The sequence below is a fragment of the Pseudoliparis swirei genome, chromosome 8 (assembly GCF_029220125.1).
Source record: "Pseudoliparis swirei isolate HS2019 ecotype Mariana Trench chromosome 8, NWPU_hadal_v1, whole genome shotgun sequence".
In the NCBI taxonomy this organism is placed as follows: Eukaryota; Metazoa; Chordata; class Actinopteri; order Perciformes; family Liparidae; genus Pseudoliparis; species Pseudoliparis swirei.
In genome coordinates, this window is record NC_079395.1 from 3,604,168 (window position 1) to 3,627,777 (window position 23,610).

At 47.7% G+C, this 23,610-nt stretch overlaps 1 protein-coding gene across 1 annotated transcript; it reads left to right on the plus strand.

The window, feature by feature from the left end:
* Positions 1-14,959: 14,959 nt before the first annotated feature.
* LOC130198349 (Krueppel-like factor 6) lies at positions 14,960-22,720 on the plus strand. Its single transcript, XM_056421500.1, has 4 exons — positions 14,960-15,284; positions 17,295-17,934; positions 18,896-19,019; positions 19,870-22,720. Exons 1-4 carry the CDS (start codon positions 15,183-15,185, stop codon positions 19,919-19,921), a joined length of 918 nt encoding a protein of 305 aa, XP_056277475.1. The 5' UTR covers positions 14,960-15,182; the 3' UTR covers positions 19,922-22,720.
* The last annotated feature ends 890 nt before the right edge of the window (positions 22,721-23,610 follow it).

Below are 23,610 nucleotides of genomic sequence, written 5' to 3' on the forward strand. Positions count from 1 at the left end.
GTAATTTGTGAAAATGGGCTATACAAATAAACTGAATTGAAAAAATATCCTTCCTGTATGCTCGTCCTTTGATGTTTTTGGGTGACGGCCTCAAACCTGTAACAAGCGTGTATAAAAGGTTGTTAGGTCTTGGTCTACTCTTTGGCAAAGTGTTTTAAAACCGGACGATTATGGAGCCAAGCGGGGCCACGGACTTCAAAAGGCTCAACAACTGATTTTAATTCAATCAGGAGAGACGGGTATTTAGAGTTGAACAATCATTTATTACAATAGAATATTGCAATAGTGCAAAGTATTTTTGGCGATTGGACTCCATCCTGAAGTAGGATAAACCAGGGGTAGAGCTGCTGATATCTGCGCAGGCAGAATCCCCCCATGGAGTCCAGACACTGGTGGTGGTGTCGAAGCCGCGTTGCCGCAACGCCAATTGGAGGAGCCTGGGGTGGCGGAGGGACGAACTGACGCGAGCTGAAACGACAACTGACAGCAGCCGAGAACAGAACTTTAAAGTGTTACCAACGACTCTGTGATAGGCTTATCCAACTGGGCTGGCTCTAAATGGTTCATTCATCGGGCCCGCCCCCAATCAGCTAATGGAGTAATCGCTGCCAGACTTGTGAATGAACCAGCTGTACCCAATGTCTTCCTGTCTGAATTTTCGCTAAGCTACATTTCAATCAGGAGAGATGGGTATTTAGAGTTGAACAATCATTTATTACAATAGAATATTGCAATAGTGCAAAGTCTTTTTGGCGATTGGACTCCATCTTGAAGTAGGATAAACCAGGGGTAGAGCTGCTGATATCTGCGCAGGCAGAATCCCCCCAAAGAGAATTATTTTATATGTATAAAATAAATTAAACCTTACCTACAGCCGCAGAAGTTTCCTAGGCACCCCTAGAACCATTTCATGAAACCACTAGTTATGGTTCGAAGGGGTTAAGGCTAGCCGTAATAGTACACATCACAGAGTTAAGAAGGTCTAGCTAAAAAGCAAGAGAGGAAGGACCCGAAGGACTGCAGACAAGGATACGGAGGTCTATCGACCGCAGAAGCTAATAGTGCCGATCTAGATATACAGCACGAAGACAGCAGGATCCGACCGGATCCCGAAAATGATAGTGGGGTCGGAAATGACGCAGAAAGGCAGATTAGGGGTGAAGATGCACCGCAGACAAGGACAGGAGGGGGTCGAGAGTAGACCGCAGAACTGGACAGTGTGAATAGGAACTACCACTTCAAAGGAGAAGGGGATTTTAAGATCCCCGAATGGATAGCGGGGGGTCACGACGTGCTTGGTCGCTCCCAAGGACCGGATAGGTTGGGTCAAGTTAGACCGCAGACAAGGACAGGTTGAGGTCCTGTGTAGACCGCAGAACAGGATAGTAGGGGTCACGTTCAAGACCGCAGGACAGTTCGAGTCGGATTTGTATCGGTTGGTCGCTTCGTTAGACCCCTGTCGGACTCTGGCGTTCCCACGCATCCGGGGAAGTACGTCCGGGAAAAAGACTGTGTCCTCGTTGGACGGGTTCGTCGCAGACCCAGAAACAATAAATACCCGGAAACAGGAATATTATGTCAGCTTTGTGACGGCCCTCCCTGGACCTGTAAACGAGAGCGGGTTTCCATACAATCTTTTGCCTGATTTTTTTGCTGGAAATTGGAAGATAATCCGCTTTGCCAGGTAACGGAGACCTAGGAAAATAAGAAGGATACCGTTACGCCAGATAGCGTTCACCTAGGAAATTAAGAAAAGATCACGTTAAGCTGGGCAACGTAAACCGCTAACTATTACGTTAAACTAGGCAACGTCAACCAGGGAAGTAGAAACTTCACGTTAGTTAAGGGCAACGTGAAACCAGAGAAAGCTAGAAGAACACGTTTAGGCGAGACAACGTAAAAGCAGGAAAATATTCTTCTTCTTCTTTTAGATTTAAGGCCAGCATAGCCGCGAAATGAACACCACCACCAGTTATATGTAAACCTTACCAATTTAAGGTTTCAGGGACCTTTGATTTGACCATATGGTGTCAAGGTCCAGCCGGATGTCGGAGCCAACGGCAGAGGAGGACCACCTCCCCATTCTCTGGAGAGTTGAGGCGGAGATGCCTTGGCGGCCGCCGAAGTAGCAGCCCCTATCCGGAAAAAATGCCCCGAGTAGTTTGGCTAGGCTAAGTTGCTATTTGGGAGGATAACCTTCCAATGACCCCGGAACCATGTCTGAGATATGGCCACCTTCCCCGGGGGAAGGAAGAGAGGAGCAGCGGAGCCAGTCTTAGGCTGAACCAAGAGGTACTTGTTGTGCACCGACAGATATGCTAGAGAGGTTCATGTCATTTATGTTCGCTTTCTCTCATTCCAGGCTTCCTGATTGTTTTCACCTGTCATCACACCTGTCTCCTATGCTCATCAGTGTCAGAAACACACCTGATTGGTCCCACCTGTGTCTTGTTACCATGTGCTTAAATTCCCCTGTCTCCCAGTGTTCCTTGTCAGTTCGTCTGGTCTTTTGCCATGATCAGGTCGGGTTATGTTGGGCTCTTGAAAAGTTTTGATCCTCGCTTTCATTTGTTCACTGCAGAACCGAAAAATAAAGTACTTACAAATACTTTATCTCTGTCTATTGGGTCCTACTTCCTACGTGTCTGAGATCGTAACAGAACGAACTGACCACATTATGGACCCACTGTCGGTACAGGGCGTGACGACTTTTCATCACGAGGAATAACTGGACAAAGTCTGCCGGGACACACAAGAGCTGAGCAGGCGGTTCAGGAAGAATTATCTACACAGATGCAACAACTGGTTGCCCAAATGAATAATTTTTCACTCATCAACAGACTGCTCCTCCGGTGACGTCATCCACAGCTGAGAATTTGCCTGTCAATACTCCAGCTGACGACCCAGGTCAGGCTGTTTCCTCGGCTGGCTCTTCCGGAGAGATTTTCCGGAGACTCTTAGAGCCTTTCTGGTACAGTGTGATCTGCATTTTCAACACAACCCAGCAGCTTTTTATCTGAGCACGGTAAAGTGGCGTTTATTGTGTCTCATTTAGAAGAGCTGCAGCCTGGGCTACTGCAGAATGGTCTAGAGACACCGAACTATGTTACTCATTGGCCGATTTCATAGAGACTATGAGGCGCATTTTGACCACTCATCGCCTGCTACGGAGGCCAGCAGAAGACTGTTTCAAATCGTCAGCTCAACCGTCAGGTGGTTGATTATGCCATCGAGTTTCGTACAGCAGCAGCGGACAGCGGATGGAATGTTGCCTTCATGACAGGACTTTCGGAACCGATAAAGGACCAGCTGGCTCCACTGGAGACACCCGGGATCTGGAATCCCTCATCGCTGTAGCCATCCGGATCGATAACCGTCTTCGAAAGAGAGACGAGATGTTATTCCCAGCTTCCAGAATTGCGGAGGATTTCAGCTCATGTTACCGGACCATCAGAGGACTACACTTCCGAATGACTCCGGTGAACCCATGCAGCTTGGAAGAACCAGGCTTTCTCTGGAGGAGAGGCAGCGCCGTCGGTTGCTGTTTCTACTGCGGCCAGCGGGTCATCAACTCGCTTCATGCCGGGAAAGGATCGTGCTCACCAGTCAAAGGAGGCGCTGGTGAGCAAGTTTCCGCAGACTTCCCTCCTCGACCTGTTACTCAGGTAGACATTTGTATTAACAATCAGACCATTGACCAGGGTGTGTTAATAGACTCAGGGGCTGAAGCCTTATAGACTGGGGCCTAGTCAAACAGCTAAAAATAAAACTGTCCGCTATCTCATCCTGTTAGTGCCAGTGCCTTAGGCGGCCGCTTGTTGTTCACAGTTACCCATTGCACTGAGCCCATACGGATTACTATAAATAAGGACCATACCGAGAGCATGCAATTTCATATTTTTGAGTCGACTCAGCACCCGATTATTTTGGGGTTTCCTTGGCTGAAGATCCACAATCCTCACATAGACTGGCCTTCAGGAAAGTTAAGGAATGGGGAGAGGATTGTAAGGGCAGGTGTAAACTCTGTTAATGCACCAACAGACTCTAGTAGGATCATTATAGATCACCCTGACTATCCTGATCTACACAAGGTACCTTCCTGTTACCATGATTTAAAGAAGCGTTTAACAAGTCTAAAGCCTTGTCGCTACCTCCTCACCGAGATTTTGACTGTCCATTGATCTCTTCCCCATTCCCAAGGGAGACTTTACTCGATTTCGAGACCTGAGAGAACAGCAATGGATGAATACATCTCCTCTTCACTCCAAATCAGGGATTATCCGTCCTTCATCGTCTCCAGGATTCTTTGTGGGAAAGAAAGACGGGTCTCTGAGACCTTGCATAGACTACAGTCCACTAAATGACATTACGGTGAAGAACCGCTATCCTCTGCCACTCATGTCATCTGCTTTTGAACTGCTTCAATCGGCCAAGATATTCACCAAGTTGGATTTAAGAAATGCATATCACTTGGTTAGAATAAAACAAGGGGATGAGTGGAAGACTGGGTTCAACACTCAGAATGGTCACTATGAGTACTTGGTAATGCCTTTTGGACTGTGCAATGCATTCAAGCTTTTGTGAATGAGGTTTTGCGGAATTCTTGAATATTTCAGTGTTTGTGTCTCTGGATGACATACTGATTTACTCACCAGACGCTAAATCTCATGTTAACCATGTCCGCCAAGTTTTGCAGAAACTACTGGATAATCAGCTATATGTCAAGGCAGAGAAGTGCGAGTTCCACACAGAAGAGGTGTCTTTCTTAGGATACATAGTCTCACCTAATCATATCCAAATGGATCCTAAGTCAGTGCAGTATCCCAGTGGCCAGACTCCAGGAAAAGGTTCAGCAGTTCCTAGGATTTGCTAACTTCTATAGGAAGTTTATTAGAATTTCAGTTCTGTTGCTGCTCCTCTGCATGTTCTGACTTCTCCTAAGGTTCCTTCAAGTGGACCCCCCAGGCGGATCTTGCTTTCAAACTTCTCAGAGATAGATTCACCTCAGCTCCCATACTCACCATTCCAGATCCCCAGCGCCAGTTTATGGTCGAGGTGGATGCTTCCAATGAGGAATTGGAGGAGTACTGTCTCAACGTTCTGCAGAAGACAACAAGATGCATCCATGTGCTTACCTGTCGGAAGTTGACAACGGCAGAGCGGAATTATGAAACAAGGAATTGTTAGCTGTAAAAGCTGCCCTCGAGGAATGGAGACACTGGCTGGAGGGTGCAGAGCAACCGTTTTAGTCTGGACAGATCACAAGAATCTAGAATATATAAGAAAGGCTAAGCGTCTCAACTCCCGTCAGGCCAGGTGGACACTTTTCTTTAGTAGCTTCAACTTGGTCTCAGAATCAAAAACCCGATGCTTTGTCGATCCCGAACCACTTGCGGTGAGCCCAAGACCATCCTTCCACTTAACCGGGTGATCGGAGCCTTTTCCTGGCAAGTGGAGTCAGTCGTTAAAGAGGCAAATGTCATGAATCCAGCGCCTAGCGAGTGTCCCAACAATCTGCTGTTTGTTCCTGAGGCTCTTCACTCCAAGGTCATCCACTGGGCTCACTCATCTGTGCTTTCGTGCCATCCAGAACAATGTTCAGGATTCAACAACGTTTCTGGTGGCCATCCATGAAGAAAAATGTGGCCGAGTATGTAGCGGCTTGTCCGGTGTGTGCGTGTAATAAGACCTCATCTCAAGTTAAGATGGGCTTGCTCCAGCTCTGCCGATTCCCCATCGTCCTTGGTCACACATTTCGATGGATTTTGTGACAGGATTTCCCTCATCCAGAGGCAAGACTACGGTTCTAACAGTGGTTGATCGATTTTCAAAGATGGCTCACTTCATCCCATTGACCAAGCTTCCCTCTGCCAAAGTCACCGCAGAGGTCATGATGAATCACGTATTCAGGATCCATGGATTCCCTAATGACATTGTTTCCGACAGGGGTCCACAATTCATTTCCGCCTTCTGGAAAGAGTTTTGTCGACTCATAGGTGCCACCGTCAGCCTGTCATCAGGATATCACCCTCAGTCAAATGGACAGTCGAACCAAGAACTAGAGACTACGCTACGTTGTCTCGTCTCCCGAACCAGACCACCTGGGTGACCACCTCACATGGGTCGCGGTAGCCCACAATACCCTACCTACGCCGGCCACAGGTCTCTCTCCATTCCTTTTTGTCAATGGTGTCCTGCCTCCTCTTTTCCTAACAACGAGGAAGAGGTGATGGTTCCATCGGCACATGCCATGATCAGGCGTTGTCGCAGAGTTTGGGCTGGTGCTCGCCAGTCTCTTCTCCAGTTCAGCTCGGATGAAGGCTGTTGCGGACGTTCATCGCAGGTCGCTCCCTCCTACAGTCCAGGCCAAAGGTTTGGCTCTCTACCAAAGACTTACCACTCCATGTCGCCTCAAAGAAACTGGCTCCGAGATTTGTGGGTCCGTTTCCAGTGTCCAGAGTCATCAACCCCAGGACCTTGAGAGTGCACCCAACGTTTCACGTTAGTAAAATCAAGCGGTGTGTGAGAGCACACTTGTTCCCTCCACCCAGTTCTTTGAAAGCTACTGGAGGTCCGTAATGCAATTCCTGGTAGACTGGAAGGGTTACGGTCCTGAGGCTAGAAGCTGGATAGCTGCTTCATTTATCGTGGACAAGACTCTTATCCACGACTTTTACAATCAGCCTGGGCCATCAGGAGTTGGACAGATATGCTAGAGAGGTTCATGTCATTTATGTTCGCTTTCTCTCATTCCAGGCTTCCTGATTGTTTTCACCTGTCATCACACCTGTCTCCTATGCTCATCAGTGTCAGCCCCGCCCCTGATTGGTCCCACCTGTGTCTTGTTACCATGTGCTTAAATTCCCCTGTCTCCCAGTGTTCCTTGTCAGTTCGTCTGGTCTTTTGCCATGATCAGGTCGGGTTATGTTGGGCTCTTGAAAGTTTTGATCCTCGCGCTTTCATTTTGTTCACTGCAGAACCGAAAAATAAAGTACTTACAAATACTTTATCTCTGTCTCCCGGGTCGTGCAATTGGGTCCTACTTCCTACGTGTCTGAGATCGTAACAGTACTCAAGCATGCTTCATGTTAGTTAAGGGCAACGTGAAACTAGAGAATGCTAGAAGCACCCGTTTAGATGAGACAACGTAGAAGCAGGAAATTGAGGAAAACTCACAAGAAACTGATCACATCGCACCAGCATGGTTCCACAAGTCCGTGTTAGCGAGCGGATCTGGAACCTTAGCTATGGTGAGATACGGCTGTACATAAGATGACTGACAAGTCACTGCCAACCAATACTTGAAACGGACACCACAAACAATTTATATGAATGACTTACCCTATAGTGCCGGACTTCAATGATTTATGACTTGCCAGCATTAGGTTGAGGTCAGGGTAAAGGTCTACAGCTGTCCCATTCCCGGCATCAGTGCAACTGCGATGCCTAGGGGTTAGCCAAAGTAGCAGCCTCTGTGCTACCCCTTTGACCTACATAATGCTTCGTTGATCGAAGAAAGGAGCCCTCCCAAAGCTGCCTAGATACTTGGAGTATTGCCCGGGAAGACCATCCAGGATCCGAAAATGGCCTGAGGTGTTTAGGAAGCTGAGCGTCTCCTAAGCTAATGAAGTTGCTTAACGATCACCATTGACGGACTGCAACTGTGTCACAGAGGGAGGCCAGTAACCCCCTAAAACCACGGATGGCCTGCATCCGTGTAGCCCTTGACTGCATCAGGGAAATGCACCATCAGCCTTTGCAGCAAACGCAACTCCATACAGAAATTGTCCAACAACCTGCCCGTCAAGATAGATAATCTCGGGAAAATTTGAGATATCCAGAGAGTAGGCCATAAACGCGCATTCGTCAGGTATGATACCTCTGACGAATGTACCAATGGCCAGGAGTGTGAGTAAGCGTAAACTCTTTTACTTGTTCTTGCGTCCTAGACCAAGCCTCCGCAGACGCCCACGACTATACTGCCGCGCTCACACCAAAGCGTTTATGCAGTCCTTTATGCAAGGGTCAAGACCCAGCCGATATCGTCCTCACGCTGGACCTACCCCTGATAGATACTCTCTATTCTACCTTCTTACCTCTCTAGTCATTCCACATGCAACAGTACTAACCTGCCAATCAGATTGCCCGCTGAATTACTCCTCAGGTGTCCGGTACACAGCTAGAGGTGAATATGAATTGCCACACTGAAGTTGAAATAGATTGAGATCATGATCACGATCTCCTGATTAATGAGCATTAGTTCAATCACATTTCTCCTCGGATTTAACATTAGACAGGGAGCATGTACTGATGGAAAACTCTTCCTTTTGCCATCTGTCAGGTATTCTTACAACTAGCCAACGTTATCATCCTGTTTCTTCTGAAAACGTATTACCACATTTAAAGACGAGCTGTTGAATTAACGTTTACTGACTATTTAAAGAAAACACAAAAACCCACGCCTACTAAATATATGCTACCTCTATTATACTTCTAAATGTTGTATCCTAACAAGCCCACTCTGGCTTTTACCTTATTCTGCTACCCAACTACAAATATGTGACCAAGCAAAGCCATCTTTACCACAAACCGGTAGGCAGAAAGAAAGTAAATCTTTGAAAGTCAAGTTTCCAACAGATCGACTCCCATTCCCCAACTTAGCGGCTCAATGCTTGCTTCTGCCTGCCATTAGAGGCTCAATGCTAGCTCCAGCCAGTCTTACAGGCCCAACGCTTGCTCTAGCCAGTCTTACAGGCCCAACGCTTGCTCCAGCCTTCCGAGGCTCAATGCTCGCTCCGGCCAGCTTTTACAGGGTCAATGCTAGCTCCAGCCAGTCTTACAGGCCCCAATGCTCATGCCAGCCTGCCTTCCAGACCCAAGGCTCGCTCCAGCCAGTCTTACAGGCCCAATGCTTGCTCCAGCCTTCCGAGGCTCAATGCTCACGCCAGCCTTACCGGCTTAATGTTTGCTCTAGTCAGCCTTAAGGGGCACAGCGTTAGTCCCAGCTATCTTGTAAAGGCTGAAACTTGCTCCGGACTACATCGGCTCTATTGACTTTACAGACTCAATGACTTCGACCTTCTTTATAAATATAAACTAAAATATAAAATATTTATTTTCATTTGTATACAATATATAAATATATTTATATTTTATTCTCACTGACATCCTCCCACTAAATGTACTTACATGACGTCAACTACGTTACGTATTATTTAGTTGCAACTGCATCCTTAAGTTAACCTAAATTAGAAACCTTTATTTACACTACGTATCCGTTGATACAACTATCAGGCTATGTCAAAACAGAATACACGTTAGACAATGTGATGTCACGACCAAGCCGCGACCACAGCGGGACTACCAGAGTAATCGCCGGCTGCGATACTTCTCCTGACGCGTGCATGCCTGGCGCCGTCCTACCGCGACATTAACGTTTGTATTAACTGCTGCCCCGTTATGTCATTTCACAAGCGGCATCACTTTCGAACACGCTCCCCTTCCGTGACTGGAAGGATTGGTTCGTACTGCTTGAATCGAAAAGACGGTCCGGAGCTTCGGGCGCGAGTCTGAACTCAGAGTGCCCTTATTTAGTGTTCCGGTTCACCTCACGGAGCCCAGTTAGCGCCGCCGAAACAACGTAATAAAGACACAGCGGTTACCGGGATTTGAAGAGAGCATCGATGGTGTGCATGAAGCTACACCGTGACTGCAGGGCGGAGATGACGCCGTTGTCAATCGTAGAGGAGACGAATTCCTGGCGTACCAAATACCAGAAGCGCCGTGCTCCTCTTCGCCTGCAGCCTCGGCATACCCCCGCTCTTCCGGTCCCGTCGCCGTAGAGGGAGCAGCTGATAGCAGCTAACTAACTAGCCATACTTGCTAGTGGAGCAGGAGAGGAGGCTCGCTGCTAGAAATACCGCACTGGGTGAGTACGCCTGAGCAGGGCAGCCCGCCGGCTGCCACTGAACACACCTCTCCACGAGATAACCACAATCGGAATCTGACATGTTTCAGCTCCCAATAATTAGATGCAATCAGCAGAGGACCAATCTCCCCATACGAACTGACGCGAGCTGAAACGACAACTGACAGCAGCAGAGAACAGAACTTTAAAGTGTTACCAACGACTCTGCGATAGGCTTATCCAACTGGGCTGGCTCTAAATGGTTCATTCATCGGGCCCGCCCCCAATCAGCTAATGGAGTAATCGCTGCCAGACTTGTGAATGAACCAGCTGTACCCAATGTCTTCCTGTCTGAATTTTCGCTAAGCTACATTTGACAGAATTGGGCAACTTTTTATGACTGATGGGCATTTTAGTGCATCTGATTGTTGGACTATTGACCACGAATCATCCTTCAGCAACTACACCTCCTCCGGTGCGATATGATGTAGAAATCAAGCACCTTTCATAACGCCTGCTTTATACCAAACCTCATAAAACAGATGTGGCGAAACTCTTCCCTTCAGTCTTGATTTAGTTATGCTTTTGAATATTTCTTCAGTCGTGGGCTCCACGAGGATTTTATTGTCACGTAACCATGTGAACGTCATCTTCTTGAAACCCCCCGTTGCCAGTTCTTACTCACCCAGGGGAGTCTGCTTACCGATCTCCTCTCAGGTCTCATTCGGCTGAGTCGAGACTTTAAAGCAGCGCTCCTGTCACATGTCACGCCGCACAAATCCATTCCCTGTAATGGCCGAGGTCTTACGGTTCCTATTCATCTGCAGTGCATAAAAATTAAAAAAACAAGACGGCATGTGATGTAACGAAGCAATTACATTAACTCCGCAGCAGCCACTCGGCAGACTGTTGCTCGTGGTGCCGGCTATCCACGCTTTTTATTTTTTTACATACTGTACTTTTTTTCTTCGCTCTGAATATCTTTGCATGTCGATGAGATGCAAGGGGAGCGACGCTGAATACGTTAACAGAATCAACCCTCTGGTGCATCCGAGTGGCTCCGAAACGGGGCACGATGGCGGGATCGATCAGAAAGCATCGGCACAACTCGTTGTTTTTTGGTTTGTTCTCTTCAAATGGAGAAACTTTTTATTTATTTTTGTAGCCTTAATGTGATCGTGGATTTCTAATCCGGCACCAGGCACTGTTTGCAAATTAATAACTGGCCATTATCTGCCGGCCACAGAACTGTAGGACGGCTAATTAAAACCGAGTGACTATTTTGTTTTGGCATGGCTTCCAAAAGCGAGATTTTAAAAGATTTTGTAAAAGATTTTGTGTGTGTGTGTGTTTCTTTTTATCTCCTTCATCTCTGATAATTTACTCTGGTAACTTTCACAAAAGGACTGTGGTATAAATATTACAATTGCCGTTTTTTTGGGGATGTTGTGAGCAAAGATTTGCTTGTATTTAAATTGATATAGAATATGCACGAAATATAAATAAATGAGAGTATTTAGATCCTTATACAACATTTTAATTAATACATTTTAAATAACATTTAATATTTAGTATTAGTATTTTGTTTTTTAGTATTGTGTTTTATATTTATTGTCATTAATGCTCTGATGTGCACCACTGCTGTGATTTTTTTCCCCACTGTGGGACAAATAAAGGAATATCATATCATATATCATAAAAAACGTGCATCGTGGTCGTATCCCCTTGTCATGTTATGGCGTTCTCGTATGTTGTCTCCACTAATATAGTTATAATTAGACAAGTACTCATTAATCAAAATGTACTAACACACCAGGCTTGATTTATGCTCGTTATTCAGTTGCTATGGATGCATCCTGTCGGAGGCGGACCGGCATCGCCGACGACATTCGCCGCTTCATGACAACTGCATCGATTTTATCGTCACGTGACTATCTTCACATCGGTCGGGATGAACGTAAGCGAGGGGTTTTCACAAAGCACAAAGGTTGTGTTTATATCTTCTTTTTTCTTCTTCAGCGATGCAGGAAATCCAAAAAAGTGTCACTTGTGAAATATTCGCTGAGAATCTCGAGTGTGACGAACGGACGACTTTCAGAGCAGAAACTCACCGGTGTAAAAATAATGAAATAGTCAAGCTCATACAAGTGTTTGTAGGGCACTGTATATGAATCATCTTTTATTCCAGTTACATTCTCCCTCAGTCTGTTACGGAGGCGTCGTCACGACCTCCGCGGGGAGACGAGACCATCGCTCCGGCGCAGTTATATTCTTAATGCTCGTCATCGGCGCCACCGGGTCGGACGCAGCTGCCAAAATCATGGAATTTTTTTTTTTTACCAGAAACTCCTTCAGGTCAGACTCCAGAGGACCTGCTGCGTCTCCTCCTGGAGCAGAGCTTCTCCTGGTCCCCACTGGGGAGGAAATTAGAGTTATTTTTAAGGAGGATCTTGTTTTTGGAAACACAACCTCTTTTGTCGACAGGGGTCGCCAAAATCAACTAAAACAAAAGTTCCTTGTTGTAGCTTTAAGAGTTGAATATAACTTGAATTGCTGCTGCGTCTCCTCCTCCTGCGGGGCCAGGAGCAGCGCTTCTCCTGGTCCCCACTGGGGGGGGGAATTAGAGTTATTTTTAAGGGGGATCTTCTTTTTTTTAAACGCTACCTCTTTTGTCCACAGGGCTCGCCAGAATCAACAACAAAAAGGTTCCTCGTCGTAGCTTTAAGAGTCGAATTAACTTGAATTTCTTCTGCGTCTCCTCCTCCTGGAGCAGAGCTTCTCCTGGTCCCCACTGGGGGGGAAATTAGAGTTCTTTTGAAGGAGAATCTCGCTTTTGGAAACACTACCTCTTTTGTCCACAGGGGTCGCCAAAATCAACACAATAAAATTCCTTGTCGTAGCTTTAAGAGTTGAATATAACTTGAATTGCTGCTGCGTCTCCTCCTCCACTGGGGGGGGGGGGGGGAATTAGAGTTATTTTTAAGGAGGATCTTGTTTTTGGAATCACTACATCTTTTGTCCACAGGGGGCGCCAGAATCAACAATATAAAAGTTCCTCGTCGTAGCTTTAACAGTTGCATTCCTCTAACGGCATGTTATAGAACACGTATTTAAATGAGGGTATACGTACAGTATGAGTTATATAAACACTCTATTGTCCTCTACGCCGCCCAGAAGGTCAACGATGACTCATCGGCACTTTAGGGGAGGCAATGGCCGAGGACCCCCCCCCCCCCCCGAACCCCTTAAACTCATGACACAATGTGATGCCGCTGCCGACTGCTGCAAATTGTGCCCACAGCCGAGGTCTCAACAAAAGAGACTCCCGTTGTGGAGGCGCTCCACCGGGGCCGCCGGGGCCAAACAATGGCGCTCTGTTCCAAATATGTTGTTTGTCACATCGCCTGCCCTTCTTTTTTTTCTCTTCTTCTTCCGAAGGCCCCGTCAATGCCGCCGTTGTTCCGCTGCATTTCAACTTTATCCCACATCTTGTGCAACTGGAGATACGCAGTTGTTTTTTTGTACTCTTCATACACGACCGTGTGTTCGCCGTTTAGCGAGTTTAATAATAGCGCCGCATTAGTCACACTGTTTTGACTGCGAGATTAAAACTTTATTTTTTCCAGAGAGGCGTCAGAGTCAAACTAATTAAAGTGTTGTTAGTCGTGTTGGCTGACGGTGATTTAACAAAATAAAAGCCTGATTCCTTCGCGTTTTTTTAAAGCCCCGCAGCGATGAACTGTTGAGGTTTTTTTTTTTAATGAAATTACATTTTTACGAGTGAATCTTTTATGCACAGCAAGGGCATATACATACATCCCTTCATGTATCAACACAGGCCTATTACACCTGATTAATATTGATGCTTCTTTGATCAGGGTGGGGGGGGATCACGGCAGAGCAGAAGGGAAGGAGAAAAAAAGTAAATACATGTCTGGAAGGGTGCAAGTGTGTATTTATACTGCGTCCTTCTGGAGCTTTATACATATTTAGATATTCTATTAGAAACTCCCCCTGTGCACCATGGGCGGCACTGCTTGTTGTTGTTGTTTTTTCTTCTTCTTTCTTTCTCTCTCTACCTCTTCATCTTCATCTCGCCTGCATCTTCAGGAAACGAGTGCACCGGTATCGTGAATAGCGAATATATATTTATATATATATACACGCTTTTGGTGCTCGTATATAAGTTCTATTGTAGAACGAGGGAGCCACAGGTGACCGAGATTCAAATCTCACACACACATGCACGGTATCTCCTGCAGAAGGAGCTGCCACTATACACTAACCCTGCACAGCTTCTTCTTCTTCTTGGTGAATAATCATCTTAATGGCGGTTCTATTGTGACCTGACGGCGGTCACGTGGCTCTCTGGGCCACCATGAAGGGGCAGAGGTCTCTCTGATTTGGTTCCAGAGAATGCAGGAATTGATCAGGTATGATTTAATGACCCCTTACGAATATTCGGAGGGGGGGCGATGCGTGTCTTTGCACACGGTCCTCTCTTTTGCGCGTTCAAGTTTCTAGTCGCCGAGAGAAGGTGGTGTCCGTCGTGTTTCGTGTGATGAAATAACAAAAACAGAGAAGTGGAGTCTACTGGAGTCTAGTGGAGTCTAGTTTAGGGACCGACGCGCTCCGCACAGCGCTTCTCCTGCTCCGGAGACGCTCGCGCTCTCTCTCTCTCTCTCTCCTCGCTCGCGCACTCGAATCATTCGACTTCCTCGTTCTCGGTACGCGAGCGTTCTCCGGGTTTATATACGGCTCTAAAAATAGCGCCCGATGCGGCCCAATGGGGAGCCGGAGGAGGCGTCGGGAGCGCGCACCAACCACAACACACAGGACGAGTCGGCTACCGGCTCTCCCATTGGCCAGGGGGGGGGGGTCGGTCTTGGGAGGCGGGACGGCGCGCTCCCGCGAGCTCATTGGCGGACGCGCCGAAAACGTAATACAATCACATGGAGGAGGGAGGGAGGGGGGGGGGTCTGTATTTTTGAATCAGGAGGAGGAGGAGTGAGTGAGGGGGGGGGGTAAGTTTTACAGTGCAGTGACGGACTTTTTTGTGTGTGTGCAGAGTTCAGTGTTGTGCGCTTCTCGGTGCGTCACACGCTCCAAACCTCCAGTGGAAGCGCGCGCGCGGCTCCGGAACCTTCAATACATGCGGATGCAGCCGAGACTCTCCAGCTCCTCTCTCTCTCTCTCTGTCCGAAAACACAGCGAGCTGTTCGGTTCATTCTTGCCCTCCTCATCCTCTCTGCAGGCTGCATCTTAAAGGAGTGAAATGGATGTCATCCCCATGTGCAGCATCTTCCAGGAGCTCCAGATTGTGCACGACACCGGATACTTTTCCGCTTTACCGTCCCTGGAAGAGTACTGGCAGCAGGTAACGACTTTATTCCCTCCATCCGAAATGCGCAGAGAAGAAGAAGAAAAGAGAGAGAGAGAGAGAGCCTGACAGGTCGTCCCGTGCGTCTGTTTCTTCGGAGTAAAGTGCGCGGAATGTCGGTGATTTGGTGGAAGTTGCTCTCCGGTGACAGCGGCGCGTGCCCGCGCGGTGTGTGACTCCACGGCGGAGTCGGTGCAACAGTTACAAGTCGACTTGTGCTTTAAAATAAATAACATGTTTTTAAGGGGAAGTAATAATGCAATAAGTTCCCTTCATGACATCTCTCTGTACCGTCATGCTGCCGCGGACTTTATTCATTTTACATATTTAGTGAGCTATACGAACACTTTGAAGTGACTTTTTAAAATGTGTTATATTTGTTATATTTTTTATAGATGTTTAATTTATTTTTATTTTTATTTTTGCTTTTGAAAATATTGCCGCACATAAAAAAAGATTTAGCGACAATGTAGCGAGCCGTGCGCCTCTCTCTCTCGCTCTCTTTCCTCTTTCTGTCTCTCTCTCTCTCTCTCTCTGTCTCTCTCCCTCTCTCTCGCTCTTGCTCTCTGTCAAACACACACATACACACACACACAGACGAGAGACAGTGACAGCCAGAGAGCGAGAGAGAGAAAGAGAGAGAGAGGCAGTGACAATCAGAGAGAGAGAGAGAGAAAGAGAGAGAGAGGCAGTGACAGTCAGAAAGAGAGAGAGAGAGACTGTTTTGGCTGGATGACAGACTTTTACACTGGAAACTAGTTTAAAGACGAGGGTCGCCTCTTCCTCGGGATTTTTGTTGTTGATGTTTTGGGTGAAATGAAATGAATCGGCAGCTCGGGTTCAGTCGTCTTCTCTCTCGCTCTCTCTCTCTCTCGCTCTCTCTCCCCCATCATCTATCAAGATCTCATATCTGGCTGCGGGCCAAGCCCCCCCCCTCCTCCTCCTCCTCCTCCTCCTCTAGGCATTTAAAGCTCGCCTGGGATTCATCCGGCTCTGCTGACGTGAAGCATTTGCCGAGAATGACTCGTCTCTCGTTACCAGACGACAACCGCGGCATTCCTCCTCCGGACCCGGAGCGCTCCGGTCTGAACGACCGCTCCGTCCAGAGGAAGTGTTTAGGGAAGAGGAAAACACATCGCGGTTTCCTCTTTGAGTTAAATAAAATAAATATAAAGTCATTTTTCTTGACTTCTTCGTCGTCCCTCCTGCGTGCGGCATGACCTCGTCATCATCACACGTGATGAAGCTCCATGAGGGAAGCTTCACGTCCTGTAGAGGATGTGCTCTCTCACTTCCTATAAAAAAGGAAGGAAAATGAGCCTCTTGCAGTATTCATGTCGGGCTTTTATTTTGGTGTTTTTTCTTCTTCTTCTCTGGACCCCCGTGAACCAGACCCCCCTCCTCTCGGCTCCCCGGTGTGCGATGTTATTCCTCCCGATGCATTATTGAATCCCACATTACGCTGAATAATTGATAGATTTTAAAAGATCTACAAGCACTTCCCTAACCCCTATGGTGGGGGGGGGGGGGGCTCTGTAGCATATGTAAATGTCATGGCCGACGAGAGCATCTTGTTCTCTCGCGGGCTCTCGAGAAGGAAATTGTGATATCCCCCCCCCCCACACACACACACACACACCTCATATACGGCCTCCGAGGGCACCCGTAGGAGCGTGCTCCGCCATCCTCTGCATAGGACATTGTGTTTTCCTGCAGGCAGGAAGGAAAGAAAGCCGGGGGGGGGGGCTGTGTGTGTGTGTGGGGGGGGCCAGTGGTGTGACAGCGTCACGGCGTTTCCCCCTCCTGCTGCCGCCACTAAGAATAAACACAGTGTCGCGTTTGTGTTTCCCCGTAAAAAGACAAATCCGATTTTATTTTGGCGGGGGCGAGGAGGGGGACTTTCCTGTTTGAAGAGCAGCGTTGTGTTACTCTTCCCCCCCCCTCCCCTCCACACCTGTAAACCCGGTGAACTCACTGCTATCTCGTCTCCCCCCCCCCCCCATGCAGACATGCCTGGAGCTGGAGCGGTACCTCCAGAGCGAGCCGTATGCCTCGGCCACCACGGAGATGGCGTTTGAGAGCCAGGAGGACCTGTGGAGCAAGCTGATGCTCGCCTGCGGGGACAAGACGAAGGAGGCGGACCCCAAGATCCCGTCAAGCGTCACGGACGAGGACGACAATCGGGACGGCCTGCACATGGACGGCGTCGGCGGCGGCTTCCACTCCGACGCCAGCAGCGAGGCCTCGGACAGCTCCGAGGAGCTCTCCTCGCCGGCGCTGCTCCACTTCCCCGGCGGCTCGTTCGCGGACATTCTGGGCGGCGGCGTTTGCGGCGGCGGCGAAGAAGAACTGGGCTCGGCCGTCCTCACCAGCACGCCGCCGTCCTCGCCCGAGCTGGGCAAGGAGGGCTCGCCGTGGAGCGGCGGGACGACGACCGCGGCGGCGGCGGCGTCCGGCACCGCCGCCGTCGCCGCCGCGCTGCACTCGCCCGGGAAAATTAGGACTGGCGGCTCGGAGAGGTCGGGGCTGACCAGCGGGGAGGCGTCGCCCGACGGCAGGAGGCGGGTCCACCGCTGTCAGTTCAACGGCTGCAGGAAGGTGTACACCAAGAGCTCGCACCTCAAAGCTCACCAGCGCACGCACACAGGTAAACACGTCGTCTTATTACCCGCCGGCTTCTGGAGAGGGGGATGAACTTTGAGTGAAGAGAAAAAGAAGAACGCTCCCGCATACTTTGAATCGTTCGCCGGGAGGAATGCCCTCAACTGTGACCTGATTCACACAGAGGAACGTGACTTCATGCGAGGGGGAGGAGGGGGGGGGGGGGAGCACCCAGGGAGGAGGAGGAGGAGGAGGAGGATCCTGAAAACAAATCAACAGTTCTCAGATGTCGCCATGGGAACAGACCCCCAGAAACTCGTTTTTTTTTTTTAAATATACCATCGCGGACAGGAAGAATGGCGGGAATCTGGGTTTCGCTTCCCAGTTCACCTTTGACCCCCCCCACTGCCAGCCCCTGTGCCGCCCATTAGCAAAAGGGGGAATTCCCATTCCTAGCATCCCAAGACCGACCGCGTTAGCTGCGTGGCTCACGGCCTCGAGGAGCGTTACGTAAGCCGTCTGCATTCCGCGGCTCTCGAGACCCACGAGGTGTTTTTCTTGTTTTTTCTTTCCCCTCCACTGACGGTCGTCCCCCCCCCCCCCCCCCCGCCCTGAAACCTCTGGGATTAAGTCGGAACGAGTCCGAAACGGCCGTGACGTTGCATTTTTTTTCAAAAGCGTCTGATATTTTGAAGTGTTTTTTTCAATTATTGACACAACGTTCTGGCATTTTGCCAGCGGGGGGGGGGGGGGGGCTCACCGACACAGGGACTCGAGAGGTAATCAGGTTATTGGACTAAAACGCAATCGTGGCCTGCGAACCAAGTGTCTGAGCACGTGCAGGAACCTCTCAACAGTGTGTGTGTCTGTGTGTGTGTGTGTGTGTGTGTGTGTGTGTGTGTGTGTGTGTGTGTGTGTGTGTGTGTGTGTGTGTGTGTGTGTGTGTGTGTGTGTGTCTCTCTCGATGCGCTTCCTCACCACCTGTTCCCCCGTGCCGATGTCCGCAGGTGAGAAGCCGTACCGGTGCTCGTGGGAGGGCTGCGTGTGGCGCTTCGCGCGCAGCGACGAGCTCACCAGACACTTCCGGAAGCACACCGGGGCCAAGCCCTTCAAATGCAGCCACTGCGACAGGTGAGACCGGGGGGGCGACGGGGACGTTAAGGGGTCTTGAATGCCCGACTGCCACACGGAGACAGTGAACGCATCGTCCGTTCGCGCTCGCTCGCTAACAACAGTCCGAAATGGCGCGTTAGATAGAGGGGTGAGCTGGAGGTCAAGGGGTCGAGGTCAAGGGGTTGGATGAAGAGATTTGGTCATAAAGGGGTCGGGTGGAGTTTCCTCCTCCCAGTCGGAGGTATTATACATTTAAAACATAGATATTCTCAGCCTCTGGCGTCGGGCCTTGGTGCGCCATCTACGTCTACATTTTTTATTTGTTTACTTCCAGAGAGGTACTTTTTTTTTTTTAATGTAAATCTGCTCCAGAATTCACATAAACATGTAAAAAACAAATACAGATAAAAAGCCCCAAATTTGTGAGGAAATATGACCCTGAATACGTTGGATTTGGTAAGCGGCGTAATAACTTTGGTCGTGGCAGAACACGCGTTTACAGACGGGTTTTCTTTCCTTCTCTTTTATTTTGAAAGGCGGTTTACCAATCAGAAGAGGGCCTTCGGTGTCAACAGGTTGAAAACGCCTGGACTCTGTAGTAAAAAGAAAAAACACGGGGGAAAAAACACAAGTTGTTCCCGCTTCACGTTGCAGACGTCCAGATGTTTTCGCTCTTTTATTTTGAAAGATGATACTGAAGGGCCACTTCTGATTGGTTGACATTTCCGAGAACCAACAGGTTGAAAACTTCTCAGTAGGCCGAAAAAAGAACGAACGAAAGCCAGAAAAAAAATTCCGATGTGAGGAAAAACAACAGCGCTCTAACACCTCTCTCTCTCTCCCCGTCTTCCCCCCTTCTTTCCCCCAGGTGTTTCTCCCGCTCCGACCACCTGGCGCTGCACATGAAGAGGCACATCTAAGATGGCCTCCACGCGTCTCGAAGATCTCTTTGAGCGGATGACTCTCGGTTGATTTGTCCCGACCCCGTGCCGAGGGGAGGGGATCGGCGAGGAGGGCCCCGGTGCATCCTGGGAAGCGTTAACAGGGGGAGGAGGAGGAGGAGGAGGAGGCGGCGCCGCGTTCCGGTCGGCGGACGGAGGGGAAAAAAAGAAAAAAAGATGATGCAAAAAAAAAAAAAAAAAAAAACGCAGCAGGCTATTATTTGCACCGTACTTATCGTGCCTCCCGACGCGCCTCGCCGTGGAGACGGCTCTTGAAAGGCTTTTACGGAGGATGGGGCGAGCGGGGGAGGGAGGTGGTGTAGAAGTTGTGGAGGGTGGAGGGCGGTGTAATGGGGGGCCGGAGTAGACGGGAAGAGACTCTTCTGTTTGGTGTTCAGCGCTTTCTTTTCTTTTCCTGGAGGATTATGGGACTCCCGCCCGGTGTCTGCTGTACGCATGGGGGGGGGGGGGGGGGGGGGGACTGAGTGCCTGAGACTGTGGGGCCTGGGCCGGCTTTTTACGGAGCGGATGGAGTGGGGGTGGGGGTGGCGATCTCGCTGAGAATGACAATGCAAACAACAACAACAGACGTTAAAAAAACTAACATGTTTTCTGTCCACGCCGTTCGGGAGGAGGGGCTTGTTTTTTTAATTTGTTTGCGGGGAATTATTTTTTTCGAGAGAACGTCGCCACCTATCTGCCCGGAGGTGGAACTGCAGCTCCTGATTTTTTTCGCGGATAAACGCGGGAGGTTGTTTTTCCGTTTTAGTGCAGCTATTAAATGTGCAATGTGTTACGTAGCCTGTCCTGAAAGAAAAAAACATACACGCTATAAAGCTCATTTTGTTGTCCATTGTGTAAGCTCTCTGTATCTTTAAAAAGACAAAACTACAAACAAAAAAAACTAAAACAAAAAACGCTCAAACACAACAATAACAATAGTTGTACTCAAACAGTTATTGCCATTATAACAGACGTTGCATGGGATCGGGGGATGTGTTGCTCACCGGTTTTTGTTAATGGACGACGCCATTCCACTAGAGAGCAGCGACCGTTATCATACTCAACATCATGGTGTATTTACAAAAAACACATAAGGCAGTGTCATTGTTTTATTTCCATTGTTTTCTTGATACGTTGGGGATACCACTATTGCTTGGCGACTTTCTTGATCTTGGGATTTTTGTTGTTTTCTTTTTTCTTTTCTTCACTTGCTCTTTTGTTCTATCTGTGAATGCACTGTTGACCTTACTGATGCCTTATGTAAGTGGCCTTGTCCTGTTAGATAGATCTCACACACACACACATCTGGGGGTTGCGAATTCACTGGTGCGTTATTGAATTGCTTTATAAAGGCTCTACTCTTTGCCCTTTTGTCCGGCTACTGATTCTTCTCAACTCTTTAACAATAACACAGAAAGCGACTAAACATGCTTTCTGACGACTGCCATTTTTTCGCGCATTCTTTGGCGATCATCTGTAGCGAAACTAACTCATATCCCCCCCCTCAGAAAATGACCACAGAGACAGAGTCTTGGAGCACTTGAAAGAGCAGTTTTGAAAAATAGTTTACTACTATGTAGTACACGGTGTCAAAAAGGTACAGAGGCTTGGAGAATATGTTCTCATGAAAAACCCGTCACGCTCAGTCAATATTAGGGATTTCAACCACGGGTTCTTTTTTTTTTTTACGCCCAGGGCCAATTGATATGTCAACAGAGAGAAGCACGGGATTCCTGAGAAATAATGACGACACCCTCGAACCACGAGTCGTGTTTTGATGTGTTCTTGTGGGGCGAGTCGGCGTGTCCTCGCTCAACCTCCTCGAGTTGAGACGAGCCGCCGTTTGACTCAACGGTACCAAAGAACCGGTCGGCCCGGTTGAGCCGAGGGCTTTTCTGTCTGCGGACGAGACCGCGAGGCCTACGTCACGTGTTTTTGACTTTTTCGGCGCCGCGCACGACTTCGACGCGCTCGGATTTACTCCCGTCGCCATTCCCCCCTCGCCATTTCTAGAAAGACATTCTTGGATTTAAGTTTCGTTAAAAGCAAAGCAAGAACTTATGATGCGACGGAGGTCTGGGGTGCGGCGGGGCTCAGGTGGTCGTCTCTCACTCGTCCATCAAAGGAAGTCCATACACTGAGAAGATGTAAAATAAAAAAAGAATGCAAAGATATGTACATTGTAAACTAAAGAGAATTTTGTAAGGAAGCTTTTATTTTGAAAGGGCGCGGGACCAAAAAACAAAGTGCAGTGTGTTGTTTCTGAACATGACCCAATTTAGAGAAGAGGCTGAAGAACTATTGTAATGTGGACTCACTCCATTCTCCCTCAATTGCTTATGTTACATCTTTATTTGGTTTTTATTGGAGGAAGTTAGAGCAAATGTACGTTTTTTTATTGCGTATACACCTGAGGCCTAATCATCTTTCAAGAAAAAAAAAAACTTCAGACAGTGAATTGTTCTGGACACTTGAATTGTCATATTTTTTGCATTCTGTTGCTCGCTAAGTATTATGTTTTTTTAATTTTATTTGCCATGTGATTATTTGTTTTTTTCTTTCAACTTTTCAAAGACCTGCAAAGACTACCCGACCTTTTTAAGAAGCTTAGAGAATCTCTATCGGATGAACGTGGAGATGAAAAATACGAGGCTCTATTTTTGTTTTGTTTTACGGCATAACAAGATTTTTTCATTTGAAATTGTTTTGTAAAATAGTTTCTGTATGAATGTATTTTTTATTGGAAAAATCGATAAAAAGAATTTATTGGATCAACATGTGTTTTTTTCCTTTTCTCATTTTTTTTAAATTACCAGGAACTCTCACTTTACGGGACATCAAGTACAGGACTGTCTCAGAAAATTAGAATATTGTGATAAAGTTCTTTATTTTCTGTAATGCAATTAAAAAAACAAAAATGTCATGCATTCTGGATTCATTACAAATCAACTGAAATATTGCAAGCCTTTTATTCTTTTAATATTGCTGATTATGGCTTACAGCTTAAGAAAACTCTAAAATCCTATCATAAAATTTTAATATTTCCTCAGACCAAGTTAAAAAAAAGATTTATAACAGCTGAGTGTTTGTCAAGGCTCAGGAAACCCTTGCAGGTGTTTGAGTTAATTAGACAATTCAAGTGATTTGTTTAATACCCTACTAGTATACTTTTTCATGATATTCTAATATTTAGAGATAGGATATTTGAGTTTTCTTAAGCTGTAAGCCATAATCAGCAATATTAAAAGAATAAAAGGCTTGCAATATTTCAGTTGATTTGTAATGAATCCAGAATGCATGACATTTTTGTTTTTTTAATTGCATTACAGAAAATAAAGAACTTCATCACAATATTCTAATTTTCTGAGACAGTCCTGTATATTCCCAAAGGAGGAATTACCTTCCGTTACCCCCCTTTTCCCCTAGAGGTCAACGGTCAGGGTCAGACCTACACTTTACTGGCAGGAATTCAGCAACTAGGAACTTGGGGCAGAAACTTAGTCAACTCCACATGTAAATCTTTTGGAAAACCCTGAATGTTAAAGGATCATCCAGTTTTAATCCAACTTGCTCGTGTATTTCTCGTGGTCGACGAGCGTCCGACGACGCGTTGGTCCCTAATTTCCCAAAACAGCTCGGACGTCGTTGTTAGGGAACTATTTCCT

Bases quoted from the DNA above. Each gene is read 5' to 3' on its own strand.
- LOC130198349 (XM_056421500.1), top strand. From the start codon at position 15,183: ATGGATGTCATCCCCATGTGCAGCATCTTCCAGGAGCTCCAGATTGTG. The intron at 15,285-17,294 runs GTAACGACTTTA...CCCCCCATGCAG, and splicing joins TGGAAGAGTACTGGCAGCAG to ACATGCCTGGAGCTGGAGCG. The intron at 17,935-18,895 runs GTAAACACGTCG...CGATGTCCGCAG, and splicing joins TCACCAGCGCACGCACACAG to GTGAGAAGCCGTACCGGTGC.